General features: G+C 46.5%; 1 protein-coding gene across 14 annotated transcripts in view; it reads left to right on the top strand.

Moving 5' to 3' along the window:
* Positions 1-17,911, top strand: part of LOC142001423 (lethal(3)malignant brain tumor-like protein 3) — a 119,366-nt gene that overhangs the window by 89,597 nt on the left and 11,858 nt on the right. For 13 of the 14 annotated variants that reach the window (XM_074976636.1, XM_074976631.1, XM_074976632.1 and 10 more), the window contains 6 exons: positions 1,222-1,336; positions 1,433-1,532; positions 3,891-4,055; positions 5,583-5,717; positions 6,509-6,570; positions 13,017-13,183. In XM_074976636.1, coding sequence (XP_074832737.1) covers positions 1,222-1,336; positions 1,433-1,532; positions 3,891-4,055; positions 5,583-5,717; positions 6,509-6,570; positions 13,017-13,183 — 744 coding nt within the window. The remainder of the gene's footprint in view (positions 1-1,221; positions 1,337-1,432; positions 1,533-3,890; positions 4,056-5,582; positions 5,718-6,508; positions 6,571-13,016; positions 13,184-17,911) is intronic. The other variant, XM_074976642.1, reaches the window with a different exon arrangement.

Here is a 17,911-nt window from a genome sequence, read left to right as displayed (position 1 = left end):
CACCCACAACCTGATCCTGCTCCAGCTCAGATCACCCACTCCTGCACCCTCCCTCTCACCGGCTCCCATAGCCCTGGCCCTCATACAGTCAGAGACCACATCAGTGATGTGGGGTTTTTTTTTGTTTGCTTCTCTCTTCTGTGGCGCTCAACTGATTTGTCTACAGGTCAGTGACCTCCAACCTGAAAAAGGTTCCCCACCCATCTTCTGTGCTACCAATTCATATTGGTGTAAGTACGTCACTCAAGGGTGTGGATTTTCCACACTTGTAGTTATATTCACTAATCCGCAGTGCAGACAGTGCTATGTTGACAGGAGGACTTCTCCTATTCACATTGCTGCTGTTTCTCAGGGAGGTGGAGTACCTACACCTCCTCTCTGCGTAGACACCATCTTCACTAAGCCCTATTGCAGTGCTGTGAGACCATGGCTACAATGTAGCCGTAACTCAAAATATCTTACACAATTTACTCAACAGAAAGTTCATAAGGTATTTTGAGTTACCTTATTTCTAGGTTTCCACTGCCCCTTTCAAAACGGGGGGTAGCGGAAATGGAATATGGAATAGCAGCTGCTATTTCAAAAACAGCGTTTAGCCCCGGAGTTGCTATTTTGGGATACAGTAGTGTAACCATAGCCTAAGTGTAGACAAGCTCTCTGAGCCCCTTTCCCAGGCTTAAATGTCTACTCCATGTCACTTGAAAGCTTATCTCTTTCACCAACAGAAGTTGGACCAGTACAGATATTAACTAATACATTTTGTCTCTAATATGCTAAGAACAACAGGGCCTACACCATGATGCAAACAGAAAGGTCTAGATAGGCAGTGCAAAAACAGTACTAACTTATTTTCCATAATGACATTTTTTGGATTCCTTAAATGCAAGCCAATTAAATAAACAACTGAGTCTGCAAATTTTAAGATGTGACTGAATAGCCACGTGCTCCATCCTTTGTTGAAGGCCCTCAGATTTGACCGTGTCATCAGACTCTTTGTTCTTTGTAACTAATTGCTAAGGAAAACAGTAGTTATATTGACCAGATCAGAGGGAGAGTTGTGTGACTTACAACATGGAAAGCTGTCACTGCAAAAGAAATGTTTTTGAAAAATTGAGCCAATTAAAACAGGCAAGAGGAGAGGATAAAAAGAAAGCTGAGTCCTAACTTCAGCTCTCTCCCTCAGCGATGATGTGGTCTGTATCTGTTTGGCTTCTCTTTTAGATACATTTTGATGGATGGGACCACAGTTATGATTTCTGGGTCGATGCAGACAGCCCTGACATTCACCCCGTGGGCTGGTGTGCTAAAACTGGACATACCCTGCAACTCCCACTAGGTGAGGGGGATGATGGCATGCTATTATGTTACGTTTTTCTTCTCCTGCCTAATCTTTGAGTGCAAAAATATACTGCATAATTATTTTCATTACTAGGTGCTGGTGATATGTTTGGAGTGGCAGGGCAAGGGTGCCCTACCCCCGGCTGCCAGGGTATTGGTCATGTCAGGGGACCTCGCTATGGAACACATTATACGTAAGTTCACCTGGGCTGTAAGGGATACTTTTCATGGTAACCGTACAACTATATCCCCTTGCGCTTCATTGCTCTTGTTCTCTGTAGATATTGTCATGTCTTTGGTTGTAGCTCCCTCTTGTGCCTAAATGGCTTGACTATAAATTCAGAAAATTGTGTGTATTTAAGGCCCTGTCTACCCTACCAAGTTTTGTCAACAAAACTTATGTTGATACCCAAAAGTAGGCAAAACAAAAAGCATCAGGGAATGTTCACACTGTCTGCCTCTGTCAATAGCTCATCATGTCCACTTTGGGGGCACCATCATCAGCAGTGTGAGTAATGCACTGTGAGCACATATCTTACAGTACAGTGTTGTGGGAAAGCAGAACTGAGCCCTGTACATCTTGGGATTCCTTCCAAGTTCTCCCATAGCCTCCTCAACAGCCAGGGAGTGGGTCTCTGAGCTGAGGAATGTCAAAACATCCCAGCTGTCTCTCTCCCCATCCCCACCTTGTGACCCCAGTCTGCCTGCTGCTGTGTTCCTTCCTAGTGCAGGTCAGAAGTCCAGCAATTTGTTCTTAGGGCAACCATCTCTCCCTGTCGTATATACAGGACAGGCAGATATGGAGGGGAGGGGCAGCTCCTCCCAGCTCCACCAAGCCCCGGGGAGCCGTGGGGAAGTGGCAGCCACCGGCACTCCTCAACCCCTGGGAAAGTGGCAGCTGCCCACGCTCCCCCAAGATTCAGCAAAGTGACTCCCACCAACAGCTGGTCAGCTGCTGACAGAAAATGTCAGTGGGGGGCAGGGACAGCCCAAATACAGGACAGTGAGTCCCTTTTAAAAAATACATTGGGAGACCTTTCTGGCATCCCAAATACGGGACTGTTATGCCCAGTACGGGACGGATGGTCACCCTATTTGTTCTTTATTCCCCAAAAGAAGCAGCACTCTCAGCTGTCAGTCCTTCAGAGCTTTGAAAGGGGAAGGGTGCATGTCTTCAGGGCAGCAGAGCTCAAAACACAGAGCGGCGCCATCAGGGCAGGCTTTTAGGGATACTGGTGGAAGCCAGCACTGTAGACAAAACAAACTGCAGTGGCTACACTGGCTCTTTGTCCACAATAAAAGGAGGGGGAAAGAAAAATGTCTCTTGTTTTTGTTCCTGGTACAGGGTGATTTCCTCTCAAAAGTTACCTTGCAGTGTGTGTACACTTTCACAGTCTTGTCACAAAAAGCAGTTTTTGGCAACCAAACTTGGTAGTGTTGACATGGCCTCAGTTTGACAGAAGTCCAGATTTCTCTCCCATTATTGAGTCACTTTGATTTTTACCACCCACTGCCATTAATGCTGTTCCTTTTCATAAAATAACGTCTGAAAGAAACACACCAGAATGCAATCTCGACTTACAGAGAGGGAGCATGGTGTAGTTCAAGTATTTTGTTCTGCTACTGACTTCATTGGGGCATTGTCTTAATTTTCTCTCTCCGTAAAATGGGACCATGCTTGCCTACCTCACATGAGGCTTAACAGGATTAGTTACTTATTGTCTATAATACTAATACCTAGCTTTTAGGTGGTGTAAAGTACTCCAAATTTTTCAGATTGAATGGGCTATAGAAGTGCAAAAATTTGTTGTAATTTCATATGAATTTCTGCACAGGCAAGGTGGCTGATAGAGAATAGCTGTTGTTAAGGAGCCAGTGTTGTCTAATAGATAAAGCCCAGTATGTGATCTTGGTTTCTAATCTTAGCTCCATAACTGGCATGCTACAGCTTAATTTCTGTATCTCTAGACTTGGGCTAATAATACCTAGATCCCAGAGAAGTTTTGAACCTTAATTTATTAATATTTGCAAAGCTGTTCCCAACAGAATAGGCATACCACATAATGGAGAGGGACTGCCAATGGAGAGCTTAACCTGTATTTTCACCCAACATCTTTCTTGTTAGGAAATTCACTCTTTTGGATAGTGCACTTTCACTTTGCTTTATGAGATCAGCTCGCCTTGATGCTCCCTCTGTCTCCTCCTCCCACAAGCTATCCTGTGTCTGGTTTTGTGCTGCTCTGTCTCTGACACCCTCTCTTGAGCCTGTCCACCATGCAGCCTTCCTCTGCTCTTTCAAAGCCATCTGCAAAAGTTTCCTTTTGTCTCGTTCTCCATCACTGACTTCTGGGCCAGCTTATGCTGTCATTTATATTTGGTGTCATCTCACTGCAGTCACCAGTGTAAATCAGCCTTACCTTGCTCTTGTCCCCCAGATTGCTGCACTCTCCCTGGCTGCTTGTTGCATGCACCCCTGATTTGGGCACGATGGGCCTAGATAGGCTAGCTGGTCGAATAAAGGTTGGAGAAGAATGTCTTTGTTTTCAACACAGGTTAGTTGGCTGCCCATATTCTGAAGTTAACCTCAACAGAGAGAGCTCATTACAGGATCGCCTCACAGGGGAGAAGCCTTCACCCAACAGTAGTGTCCAGAAATCCAAGAGACCGGAGACTCCTGCTCCACTAATAGATCCGCAGGACGATTCTCCACAGCCCAGGTGAAGCTGGCTTTATTGTTCACTAGAGCTCAGCTAATACCCAGTGTCTCATATCTCACAAGACTGGAACACGGGCATGAAGAGGATAGCAGTGAAAGCGCTGGATTCATCTGTCCTCTTCATACCTGTAACAAAGAGCTGGAGCCACCAGATAGTCATCCTTTTGGGTTCCAGGGAGGTGGGGGTGTGTGTGTAAGGTCACCCGCAGTTAAAGGAGCCTCCCCTAGCCTGAGAATGCAAATGATCACTGGGGACCACAAAAAATAAAACATGCGCAGGTCTGAAGGTGAAAAGGAGAGAACTGGAAGGCTGCACCGAGCAGAGGTTCTTGGACGGTACCCACTGCTCCTTGAATGTATCAACGGAGCCAGCAGACACCACCCAAATGAACTCTTCCTAGACCCGTGAATGGAGGGAGGAATGGAAGTAAGCCCCACAATTGCAGGAGACCCCCTCAGCCAACATCCTTTCCTTGGTCTTATAGATTGCCGCCAGAGGGAGCCTGGTGGACAGAGAGCTGCTGTGGCACAGTTTCTCCGAGCTAGGAGAAACTGCACTGCTGCGTCTGTCTGCCTGCCCAGCTCCTCCAGCTGGAGGAAACCAGGGAGAAATCTCACCTGGCTCCCAGAGTGGCGAGGGGCTGGGCACTAGGGCAGCCTGGTTCCCGGCTCCCCACCAATGGCAGGAGACCGGAAACTGACCTGCACTGGTGCTGGTTAGTTTCCCAGCTCCCACCGGCGGAGGGGATCCAAGAGCCAGGCTTCCAGCTGGTCCCCGGATCCCCTCCACTCACTGGAGCCAGGAAACTTACTGGGGCCGGTGCCCTTGTCAGTTTACTGGCTCTCCCGCACTACTCAGGAAATTTGACTTACGCGGGGTTTGCGAACATTTTGCAGGAAGAGGATTTGCCTCAAGTACAATGTATTTGACCAAATGTCTCTTCCCCCTCCAGCACTGTTCTGTGTCCCCAGCTGCCAGCCTCATTCCCCAGGTAGCTGTGTTTCAGCTGCGCTGCATGTAGAAAGAGTATACAGAGCTACAGGACCCTTGTGGGAGAGCAGGCAGTATAGAAATGTAATATATTATTGTTTTAAATAACTAATTGCTGCTTGAGTTTCCTAGTGCAAATTTTATAGTGCCCCAGTGCTTCTCCCTGGCCTTGCGCATCGGCTGCAGTTCACCATATACACTGGCCTCTGCCATGAAAACTCATTTTGAATATTATCCAAAAGTGTCAAGGTTTAAAAGTCTCAGATTTCTTGCTGCACCAGAAATAATGCTTCTGTGATCTGTTACTGCTGCTGAGATCAGAGCTTGAGCTAGCAGCTGGTTTCTCTCACATCATCTCTGCGTCAGCTTTAAAACGGAAAGCGCTGTGCATCACTGATCACTGGGGGTGTAAAGTTGAAACCACTTTGTGATGTTTAGACGCTGTTGTCACTGACAAGTCAAACATCTAGCATTCCTTCTCTTTGGGAAGAGGAGTGGAAGGTAGGAGTTATTTTGCTTCTTTGATTGTCTCTCTAGAATATCTTCCACTGGAGATAGTGAAAGCTCTGGTGGAAGCAGTGTCCAAAGTCTGTCAGAGCATCCTGAAAACAATCAAGAGAAGGAGTGGATGGAAGAGGAGTCATCTGCAGATATCAATGCCAAGCCAAAAAAGTAAGTGAGGCTTTGCAGCAGGTTTCATTGCACTAGTGGGTAAGTTTCCCACAGCAGCAGCTATGCCTGAAATGGGAAAGGGATACAGCTGCTCCCTTCGTATAATGAGATAGTGAGGTCCGGTTTAAATTCCCCTTCATTTGGGGGAAGATTCCTTTCCTTTGCCTTCCATGGACTCAAGTCTGCATCTCCTGCTGTGAATTTAGCATCAGAGCACTTACCCATGAGAGAGGTCTGGTGATGCAGGGAGGGAGAAGCTGGATGGGATTACCAGTTTTGAGCAGGAAAGTTTTTGAGTTTTATAGAAATCCAGTTAACACCCATTGCAGAAATGCAGTTGTCTTTTAGGCTACGGTTACACTAGAAGCATCAGACGTTTCTGTCAGATGACATTGTCGACAAAATGTGTGTTGACAGAGTGTGGCCATAAACTAAAGTGGATCAAAAGAATGATCCACTCAGTCAGCAGATAGCAGCCAGACTACCTGACCCTCTTGACAGAATGGTGGACTGATAGCTCAGCAAACAGGGCTGCCTGGTGAACCAGAAGCCCTCTCTGTCAGCAGAAGGCCCCCCAGATTGTCCACACAGCTTTTTTGTTGACAGAATCTGTTGACAAAGGTGCTCTTCCTCATCTGGTTGTCAGTGAAAGTGCTGACTTTTGTCAACATACTGTCAACAAAACGCATTTTGTGTGTGGATGCGCCACCAGTTTTGTCGACAAAACTCTTTAGTGTAGCCATAGCCTTATTGTTTATTCTTACCTTCACATAACTGGTTTATCCTTTCAGGGTTGGGTGCTCGCATGCCTATACGAACCTCCAGGTAGTGAAGCAGGAATGCGATGGGAAAGGTTGGTTGATTTTGTGCGTGTGTTTCAGGAAGAAGCCATCAGAGCATTTGGTACTTCACAGCTTTTGAGTCTTTAGTATCTCACTGTGGGCAATGCTGCATTGTAGTTTCAGGCAGTTATCTCAAATGTGTTCTACAGTCCAAATCACTCCCCACCCCACACCAATTAATTAAAGCAAATGTTAAGGGCTCTTAGAAATATCAGATTTAATGCCCGAGAGGTAAGCCAGTCTTCACCTAGATAAGCAGGCAAGTTAGCCAGGACCTCCGAGTCTGTTCCAGTGATGGATCCTCAACCCTTTATGTGGAGAAACCAATTTCTAAGGATGAGACAGGCCAGTTGCGCTGTTGCCATGGTGGATTTATGGTAAATACGTGTCCACATTAGGAGTTACCAGCGGCTTGCCTGTGGCGCCCATTGGGCAGCCATCACATGGCAGCAGTTTTGGATCTCTCCTGATGGTTTTATTTTTTTAGACTTTTACAGTTCTTCTAGGATTCAGAAAATAGGAGAGAGGCCACAACAGGACGAGGGGGAGTTTTTCCTTTGGCAAGCAGAGAGTCAGTTTTTAAAGAAAATCTTTTTACTGATTGTGCTTCTGCAAATTACATGTTTGACTTACAGCTTTATTATAAGATGCCAGTTCAGAGAGTCACACAGATCTAGCTTTTAGCAGGGTCTGACATTTTAGTAAGTTTCCAGTCCAGAATAGCTAAACAGGCACCATGTAGGGCAAATACTGCTTTTTCCTTTCTTATTTTTACCTGGTGCTCCAGACACGATGGTCAGTTGTACCTACTCCCACCAGCCAGCAGCATCTCTGCTCTTCTAGAGAAGATGCAACTGTTCCAGTCAATGCTCAGCTTAGACAGAGTCATAGACATCTGAGATGGCGAGTTATTTGCTGTCACGCACTGACTTCCAAGTGCCTGACAGTGTCTTATTCAACCCTGTCTAACTTCAAAACAATGTCCTAGTCATTAGGCAAATGGCACCTGCAACTTCTGGCCTTATCTAGTGCATCCTTTCTCAGGCCTCTGACTACCTCTTGGCTCCAGGTAGAATCACACAGTTCTCTGGCTCTCATACCAAGCCCTGGGTTGCAATGCTGTGTTTGAACCGTGATTATCTCTTTACATGTGACTTAAGCTCAGATCCAGCTGTTCAGTTCCCTCAGGGAGCAATAACACTGGTGAATACAGTGCTTACACAGCCCTCTTAAAGCAAAGTACTGTTTATTTTGAACAAAAACCTTTAGAAAAAACCCATCTTAAAACCAATAAACAGATAGGATGCATGTCTAACTGAAACCATATTTGTTTCCCACGTGGTGTGGGGAACCAGGTCGGATCAGCTCCTGTGGTGCTCTTTCATAGAACTGTCTCTGTCAACTTGTCTCCCTGTGTGAGCTGTTGACAAGTAATCCCCTGTCCTGAAAGTTTTTTACACACACACACACACACACACACACACACGTCTTATAATGTGTTGGAAACAGATTACAAGATCCTTGACGCTTATAGTTTGCCCCATTGTCTTCCAACTGCATGCTGGAGACTACCTGTCAAGATCTGTGATGTGGGTTTTCTGTTTGCTTTCCCACTGCTCTCTGTTATGGGTGTGTCTGCACTAGGGACTTTCCAGCCAGTGGAGAGGGCGTATTTAATCCACCACAGTGAGTGACACTATTTCACCAAGAAAGCCTCTTCCAACCACATAGTGCTGTCCCCACCAGCCCTTCTCCTCTTGAAACTTTTGTCAGTGAGGGGTGCATTTTTTTCACTCCTCTGACTGACAAAAATATAGACAAAGCCTTAGCTATATGTCTGCGTTCACACAGAGCAGTCTGATCACATCAGTTGTATCCCATTGCTCAAGTCACTTGCACTGTTCCGCCCATTATTGCGTATCAGTACTCCTAGATTAACAGCTTCTCACCCCTCGGGGGCTTCTGCCACTTCCTCTGTAAAGGTGAAGGAACTGCCTGCACTACAGTTAGAAATCTGTCACATAATGTTCACTTAAAATGCAAAAACCTTAATTGTGATGATTCTTAGTTGTCACTCCCATCCCTCAGTGGTAATTACAGCAGCTCACTTATGCTTGCAGACTTTTTTGGTGGACATACCCACATTTACCTTATCCCTCCCTACACCAGAGATAAACTAAAGGTTTTGCATGAACAGAGCAGTGCCTGCTGGTGCCTGATGCAGCCCAGCATGAGTACCCCTCCTCCCATGGCACAGGTGGGGCAGCTGAAGCTGGTGGGGGAAAGGATTGACAGCTCTCCTCGACAAGACACTATTTACTACAGTGACATCCAGTCTTGAAGAGTTACCAGCCAGAGACAGAGCCAAGAAGGAGGCACAGGCCAGCCATCAAGAAGCAGTGCTTTTAAAGAGAAAGTGCCACTTCTCTCTAGCCACCCGCTGTGCTGATGCTTCATGCTTAGTCCTTCAGCCCATGAATGCTGCTTGCCTCCACCTGGTGGGCAGGGGTGTTGAGCATTGAGCCCTGGAGAGGCAGCTGGAGATTGGGGTGCGGGAGCATCCTGGCCAGCTCTAAGTGGGGGGGAGGGGTGCTAGGAAATGGGCTGGGGAGGGATAGCTCAGTGGTTTGAGTATTGGGCTACTAAGCCCAAGGCTGTGAGTTCAATCCTCAAGGAGGCCATTTAGGGGTCTGCAGAAAATAGATGTAAAAAAAAATCTGTCAGGGACAGTGCTTGCACCTGCCAGGAAGGCAGGGTACTGGTCTCAGTGACCTCCCAAGGTCCATTCCCGTCCTGTGAGGAGATGGAGCTGCATAAGGTACTGTGATATTTAGGGCAATTTGATACCCCAAATTTCATGATACCCTACACAGGTGTGTGTTTTGCCTATTGATAGGGACAGGCTCAAACTTGAGGAACTGAGGGGACAGGGAAAGAAGAAACAAGAAGGGAACTAAACAGGCCACATGAAAGAACAATGATGGAACAACACTGAAAGAAATAGTGACTAAACAGGAAAATTGTGTCAGTAAAAACATGCTGTGAATACATCTGATTAACTTCCATACCCCTGTTTGGAAATCTTTTCACCAGCACTTGAGTGAGGAGGGGTTTTAAATTCTGATTAGGTGATTTTTCCTTTTCTGCTTTTAAAATATATATAGCTTGACACAGAACATGTATCATATAGGCATAGAAGTTACAGAAGGCAGGAGCAGAACTTACAGGCACTCCCCGTCATGGCCAGTACTAGATTTCCACCCCTTAAATCTTGACCTGTCTAGTTTTGAAGTAATCCAAGACACAGTATTTTCACTATGTCTCTTTTTGGAGTTATCCCACAACCCTGAAGGGCCGGGTAGTTGTGACTATATATAGTTCCCCGTCCACACCCAAAAAGGACATAAACCAGCTTCTGTACTATATTTTGGGACAGTTGCCTCCCATAGAATACTCTCTCTCATGGAGTGAGTTGTGGTGCGGATATTTTGTTTTTTTTGTTTTGTTTTTGTTTTACTTTCAGTGTTTTCTCATGTATGGAGAAAGAGTCTATCACTGTCTGACCTGACTTTATTTTGTCTCTTCCCTCTTTTGATTTCTTTTGATAGCTAAATTTTATCCCTGGTGCTGCTTTCCCATGGTCTGGTGACAGTACTGCAGGTCTTGGAAACTTGCCTTTTCTTCTTTGCAGCTTTATGAGGTTTTTTCTATTTGAGGTTTTCTTCTGGTGCTTCATCTTTCAGTGATTTTATTCTTTCACCCCTAGACGATTTCATATAACCATGGTCTTGTAGCACTGGAAAGGCTCTCAAAGTCTAGAAGTTCTCAATCATGGGTTTGCAGCCCCCTGGCGCAAATGCTCTCCCAAGTGGGGACAGGGCCTGGGGCACCCTTTCTCCCCAGTGACCCAAGCATGGGACCCTGGACAGCACCCCCTCCCATGGCTCATGCTTTCCCCACAGCACAGCCATCCTGGTCCCCTCCCCAGTCAGCCTGGTAGGGGATTACTTGGGGGTGGACAGTGAGCGGCAGCAGCAGCCACAGGGGTCACCTCCCTGCAACCGCTCTTTCCCCCTTTTCCCCATGCTAACCATGCAGTGCTCTGCCCTGGCCTGCTGAGCACCACAGCTCTGCAGGCAGCTGCAAGCGGAGGCTTCTCAGCTGCCCATGGAGGAGTGAGGCTCAGCAGGCCAGGAGGCAGCAGTGAAGGAGAGCAAGCTGCTGCTCACTGTGTGTGGGTGAGTGCGGGGCCAGGAGGAAGGCAGAGAGGAGGAGACACCCCCCCCGTGCCTGCTTCTGCTACCCACTTTGCCCCACAACTGATGCCCAGCCCTGGCCTGTCTGTAAGATGGCCCAGGGAAGCCACCATGGGGACCCCAAAAATGCAGGGCCTGAGGTGGCCTCCAAACAGAGTCAGCATTAGACAGGGCAGAAAGCCAAAGTTGGCCCATGCGGTGCTGAAGCCTGGGGTCCCAAGCTCTGCCAACAGGGCTGAACCTGAAGCCTGAGCAACTTAGCTTTATGGGACTCCCTGTGGCCCTGATTTCTGTCCCCCAGTGCCAGCCCTGGCTTTTATATGCAGAAAAACAGTTGTGGGATATGGATTTTTTGTAGCATGTTGGGGGACATCGGGAGAAAGAAGAGTTGCAAACCCCTGATCAAGCCCATCCCCCCATAGAGAGGCCAGATTCCATAGGCCTAGGACCACCCGCATGGGTGCTTGTCTAACCTGTTCTTATAACCCTCCAAGGACAGGGAACCCAGATGCTTCCAAGGAAACCTGCAGTAGTACAGATGCTTTTGCATGTATTGGAGCCACTGGCCTGTGCTGCTGCTGCCCGGCTGTTGGAGCGAGCCAGTTCCAAGTCTGCCTCTCCTTGACTGCAGCATAGACATACCCTGCCGTTTCCTACAGCTTGGCTTCCCAACCTGGGGGGCATGAAGAAATTCTGGGGGGGCCTGAGGCGACCCAGTTTCCCCAGTCATTCCCCCCACCCCAATAAAGAGCCAGCCCTTGCTTCAGGCTCTCAGCCCCTGCCATTTCACATGCGTGACCCAGCACAGCCACTATTAAAAGCAGGCAGCCAGCAAAGGCCCATGTGGAGCTAGCTGCCTCCTGCAAAGGTGAGTGTGGGTTGCCAGGGGAGGAGGAGGATTTGGTTAGATGAGGGGCTGGCAGTGCCTGGCTTTGGGGGAGGGGAGGGGCTCAGGCAGGTGGCTGGGGTGGCTGGCCCACAGTTAAAATTAGAGGTGGGGGAGCATGAGGGTTTCTCAAACATCAGAAGTGGGGAGTGATGCTTAAAAGTTTGGGAACCACTGTTCTACAAGAACATCACCAACCACTGCCAGAATGAGCACCAGTTGGTAGTCTCAATAGCAAGTCCAATATTGTAACTGAATGGCTGCTGGAAATCTGCAGCCCCTTCTCACCCCCGAGTGGCCCTCTGGAATAAGGGTGAGGCACATTGCAAGAGCAATGTCGGGGAAGCTGACCTTTCCTGTGGAAAAGTCTGCAGGAATTCATTCATCAGTGCTGTCCCTGGAGGAGTGACCAGGAGTGGAGTTGTATCTTTTCTATAGTCTTCTCTTTTTCACCAGTAAAACAAAAACACAGTTCTTTATTGTTGCCACATGGTGGCACCATTAACCTTGAGCATAATCTTACATGAAGTATTCCAGTGTATGGAAATGTGCTTCCCTTCTGTATTTGTGGGGGAAGGAGAGGGGACAATAAACATTAACGGTTATAACTCAGAGGAATGTGTTCAATGTTACTTCAGTCCTTTGCCTCCTTTCCCATTTTATAACACAGTGGGACCATGACTCTGCACTTATGAAGTGAGCTAATTTGGAGCAGCCATGGGGGTTAATTTTTTTTTTTTTTTGTCTTTTAAGCCTCACTCTCATTTGACAAATGGAGAGCAGTGTTGGTGTCTGTAGGTAACCTACAGTATAACTGGCTTTGGAGCCTCTTGTGGGGGAGGGAGTTGGTCCAGGCCATCATCTGACATGTGTCGTGCTGTTAGCAAGCCAGTTATAGGCTGTGAACTGGAATGTTGCCATTTGTTTCCAGCCAAAGATGCTGTTACCAGAACTCCTCCACCTTGTCAATAAACTGTCGTCTGGGTTAGCAGCAGGACGTCATTTTCCCTAGCAGCAGCTAATGATCACGTTGCCAGCCTAGCAGGCTTGCTTTTGGTTTTTTCCTTCCCTTCTTCAGGGACATGCTCAGAGTGCAGTGTGCCATGGAATAGCAGGCTGTGCTCTGGCCCCACCTTTCTCCCCTTTCAAACAGTTAGCACATACACAGGCGCACACAGACACACACACACATAAACAGACACATATACAGAGAGACAGACACTTTTTTTTGTTTGTTTTTTTTGGGGTTTTTTTGTCGATATTGTTTCAAATCGAGGACTGACTACTGACTCTGACTCCTGCTTTCTGTTTCCAGACACAGAATTCACTCTTCAACAGGCCCTCCATCAGTCTGTCTTCATGCCCTCCCTGTCTTCCAGCCCGACCCACCGTCTCCATCTCTGCTGGGAGCAGCACTGCAGGCTGCTGCCGGAGGTTTCCGGCCTCACTGCCAGGAGCGTGGCCAAATGGACCGTGGAAGAGGTGAGTGCTGTGCAGCTGCCTGTTCTGCTTGATGGAATCTCGGGTCACTCCCTTCTTCTGTAGTGCTGATTGGAAGACATGTTTTTTTCCTCCCCTCTGTAGGCAGTGGTTTATCTGTTTACTTTACAGTGATGGCTCATGCTGGAAAATTACTGGCTCTGCCAAAAGTTTTAAGCTTGAGTTCCTGAAAATATTTGGTATTAACCCTTGAGTGTCAAATCATTTGATGTTTCCCTTATTACAGATCTTCCTCTAGCTGCTTATTATTCCTGACCCTTTTTGTCCTCAGTCCTGAAACAAAATGCTGACATAGATGCTGGCTTTCTCTGCTCTTTTTCTCCCCTGTTTCTAGTGCTTACTGACTTTACATTGCAGATAATAGTAAAAGTGTGCTATGCATTCTTGGATCTCTTTTTTTCCTTCTTCTCCCTGTTTATTTCTTATGCAGAACCAAACTGGCCACAATATGACATGATTTCTGAGAAGCAGAGTAGTCATAATGTCAAAGGTACACTTTTGCAGTCTTAACTCCCCAGATGCAGTGCTTGTTAATGAGTTGTGTCCCTGCAGTTAGGTGATCTCTGGTACAGTGCGTCTGCTGCTCTGTGCTGAGTAGCTCTTTGTGTGCTTGCCCGAGGCATTGGTTTGAATTGCCCACTCGCTCTTACGTGGCAGTGACTTGACTCCTGGAATGTGAAGGCCGGTTTGCTCAGGCAGGAGGAAATCTGTGCAGATATGGGTTGTAAGGTGAAACAGACTTGCAAAGAAAAAAAAGGTGTGACCTCTTTTGCTTCTTTTATCCGTGGAGAGGGTTCACAGGGTTTCAAGAAGGTGTTTTTTCCCCTTTTGCCTTTTACACTGTGAAAACCAGATTTCAACTTGTCTATTTTTGCCTAAGAATTCATCAAAAGACTAGAGACTAGCGGGATTATGACATCACGAGGGACTGTAATGTGAGCATTGCGGCTTTGTGAAAACTTGTTTCAATTCATCTGACAGCTAACTGTCATTGGAGAATAGTAACAGAGAGGTAGTCGTGTTAGTCTGTACTCCAACAAAACAATGCATCAGAAATGTAGCACTTTAAAGACTAACAAAAGGATTTATTCGGTGATGAGCTTTTGTGGGACAGACCCACTTCTTCAGATCCATTGAAGAAGCTCTCTGTAAGATTCACCATCCCGGTATCCTGCTTTTCAGGAGCAGAGAGAGCTTCCATTTCAGTTTGCCAATTATTCACCAGCAAAACCAGTGAGGCAAGAATTGTTACTTCTGAAACTAATGGAACTGGAAAAAGCGTACTGTTATTTTTCTTTTGGACAGAAAGTTGAGAGCTCCTTCATAAAAGAGCAGAAAGTGGCACAAGCCAAAAAAAATTGTCCTTTGCAGCTGCCCTTTAAAAAGTAAACATATCTAGGGTGTTAATTGTGCAGCGAATGAATATAAATAAGAAGCACAAATAGTAAGGCTGGGGCCAGGCAGATGCTGAGCAGCAAACTGCAGAATACACTGAAACGAGGCCTTGTCTACACTATAGTCTTTATTGCAAGTTATGGCAGTGTCTGGCAGAGATTTTGATAAGGGGGAGGTCAATTACAGTCTCACTGGAGACTTTATTAGAGCTATTGTTTTAGTTTTGGTGGAATATATGGGCCCAAAGAGATAAATATTATCTAGCTGTTGTCCAAAATTAAATGGTGTTAGACAAGGTTTGGAGTTCAGTACACAGTGACCTCCCCCAGCTTCTTTCCATGGCAAATGCACTATAACGTTCTTGCCAAAGGTTAGAAATTTATTAACTGAACCACACAAAAAGAAAAGAATCAAATGAGGTGAAAAGCATGGAAACTGAAATTGATGGTTTATGTAAAAAGAAATTTAATCAAAACCTGTCAAAGTTCGTTTTTGGAGATTGTGAATATTGGTTAGTGTCTTACTCAGTTAAACAGTTCTTGGTGAGGAAAAAAGTTAGTTTGGTTGTTTAATTCTGAATCATATATATCATTTTTGCTGTGTCTGTCTGTCTGGGCAAGGTTCTCCCATGTTCCTCCCACATGCACTGTGCTGGCCCCAGCTCCTCCCCGAGCCAGCGCGGGGCCCAGCCCAGCCTGGCAATGGAGCCCCTGCCCTCCCCCCTCACACAGTGCCAGCCTCAGCCCCCTCACCAATAGAGCTCCTAAAATCCAACCTAGATGTCCCACAGTGTAACTTGAGACCATTGCTCCTTGTTCTGCCATCTGTCATTACTGAGAACAGCCTCTCTCCATCTTCTTTAGAACCCCATTTCAGGAAGTTGAAAGCTGCTGTCAAATCGCCCCTCACTCTTCTCTTCTGCAAATTAAATAAGCCCAAATCCCTCAGCCTGTCTTTGTAGATTATGTGCTCCAGCCCCGTAATCATTTTGGTTGCCTTCTGCGGGACCCTCTCCAATGCATTTTGGCTTGGAAGGTTGGTCATAACAGCTCAGTACGTCAGTCAGGTCCAAAGTCTGGTTGGTCTGGTCAGGTCCTTTTCTTTCACTAGCCCTTCTCAAGCTGATCAGAGGGAGGTGGGCTGTCTTATCTCACCATAGGGGCACTGTGCATTTCAGGATCAGTTGAAAAGCTTAGAGGAGGAGAGATAGGAGGCAGAAAGTGAGCACGTGAGAGAGGGAAAGACAAATTAGAATGTCACATGTATTGAGTTGGATCATTGCTTACGCAGCAATGATGAACAGGCCTCTGCACTGGTGTATCAAGTAACAACCTTTTTGCTGAACATTTACCCACCTTTCACCAGTTAGGCTTACCATTAAAATAGGCCTATTGAGTCTCAGTTGTTACAGCAGCGCATATCGGATTTTATCCTTAATATCAGTAAAAAAGAGCCAATCTTAGCAATCCTTCCTCATCCAGAATTCCCACTGAGTCCATAAGATATATGTCCATGAAAGAAGCACTTGGAAAACCAGGATGTACAAGTAACAGAGAGATAGCCGTGCTAGTCTATATACTATCAAAACAAAAAAGCAGTCAAGTAGCACTTTAAAGACTAACAAAATAATTTATTAGGTGAGCTTTCGTGGGACAGACCCACTTCTTCAGACCATAGCCATACCAGAACAGACAATTGGCCCGTAAAGAAGGTAAAGGCAGCAGGACTTCACAGGTTTTAGTGGGTACTAACTAGAGCTGGTCCCTTGAAACCTGGATTCATTGCACCTCCCTGCCAGCCTGTGTTTGGTGCCAGGTGTCTCTAAACTCTAACTCAAAGGGAAACATTACATTGGTCTGAAACTTGTAGCATAAAATTCTCCTTTATTCTAAAACTAAAGCTCCATTTAATGTATAAACATACATTAAAACATTTATTCTAATCCCTAATGTCTGAGATCATCTGACATGAATGACCAACATCAATATGAGACATTCAGGTAAAGGCTTGCCATCAATAACCATGTCCAGTCAAAAAGAGCTGTCCTTTGAATGAGGGCTTGTTATATATTGAAAGCTTCCTGTCATATTTTCAAAGTGTTGTTAGATGATAGAGGTGAGAGGGTCAAATCTCAGGGATATATTAATATGTGACAGTTTGAATTGCTCAGTAGTTAATCCCATATGAGATGTTAATACAGGAGGCTGAAGGAGATTGTCCTTGTGCAAGCTGCATGTAGATTATAAAGATGTTGTTAACACCAGCTCCTGTTTGCATATTTTCATATGACTTTGTCAGTCCTACTTTGGTGTGTTATTACAGGGAAGCCATATACTGGCTTAGACTCCAGCATCTCACTACCTTCAAAATTGTCATTAGATATAGTAATGATGAGATCTATGCTAGACGGAATATCCATCAGAAAAAAGGGGTAGTTAAAACGTCAGAATTAGGGAGATTTCAGTATCCTACCACAAATCTAAGACCTCATGGCAACACTTATAGAGGAACCCTTTCATTATATTGAGGGTGTTCTCTAGAAGTCACTCTAAAACCTATGGAACAGATCTGCTGTTTCCCTCCCCAGCATGCAGAGCCACAGATAGGGATTTTTCCCATGGACATCTCTGTCATATGCTCACAGAGGTCGCCACACAGCAGGTTGTGGGTTGTATGGCTTTGCCCAGTGCTTTTTTCCAAGAAAAAAAGGTGCCAGAACTCAAGCCTAAAACCACCCCTCCACCTCTATCCCCGCCCCCAGGCTTAACCCCCCCCATATCCCCCCTTGGGCCCCGAGGTGGCTTAACCCTCACCCCCCCAGCCACAAACCACCCCCTCCCACCCCCAAGTGGCTTAACCAACCCCCACAGACCCTAACCACTCCCTGCCAAACCCAGGGTTTACTCACCTTACCCTCAGAGCTCTGCATACTGCTATTCTTTAGCCGGGTTGTCTGCTCTTCACCCCAGCTCCGCAGCTCCCACAGTACAGGATGGCAGGTACAGAGTGTTGGTAGCCGGAAGAGAGTGGCGGTGGTGAGAGCTGCACATGGCTCCTTAATGAGCCACATGCAGCTTGGAGCTGCCCAGCTGCCTTTTAAAAATAGCGTCATCAGGGAAAAATTTGCCAGAATGCTGTCCTGTGGCATTTCAGGAGAAATAAAAGCCCTGGCTTTGCCTCCGAAAAGGGCAGTTTGGGTTTACCTTCACACAGGGAAAGCCAGGGATGATCCCTGGAGAACTGCAGGAGCCCAGAGGTATCTATGCACAAGTCCTTATCTCCAGACCAACTCTGGTCCCTGACAGCCCCACAGTT

Source organism: Carettochelys insculpta, chromosome 24 (genome assembly GCF_033958435.1).
Source record: "Carettochelys insculpta isolate YL-2023 chromosome 24, ASM3395843v1, whole genome shotgun sequence".
Taxonomy (NCBI): domain Eukaryota; kingdom Metazoa; phylum Chordata; order Testudines; family Carettochelyidae; genus Carettochelys; species Carettochelys insculpta.
The sequence above is the reverse complement of the archived record's forward strand: the minus strand, read 5'-3'. Positions and strand labels throughout refer to the sequence as shown.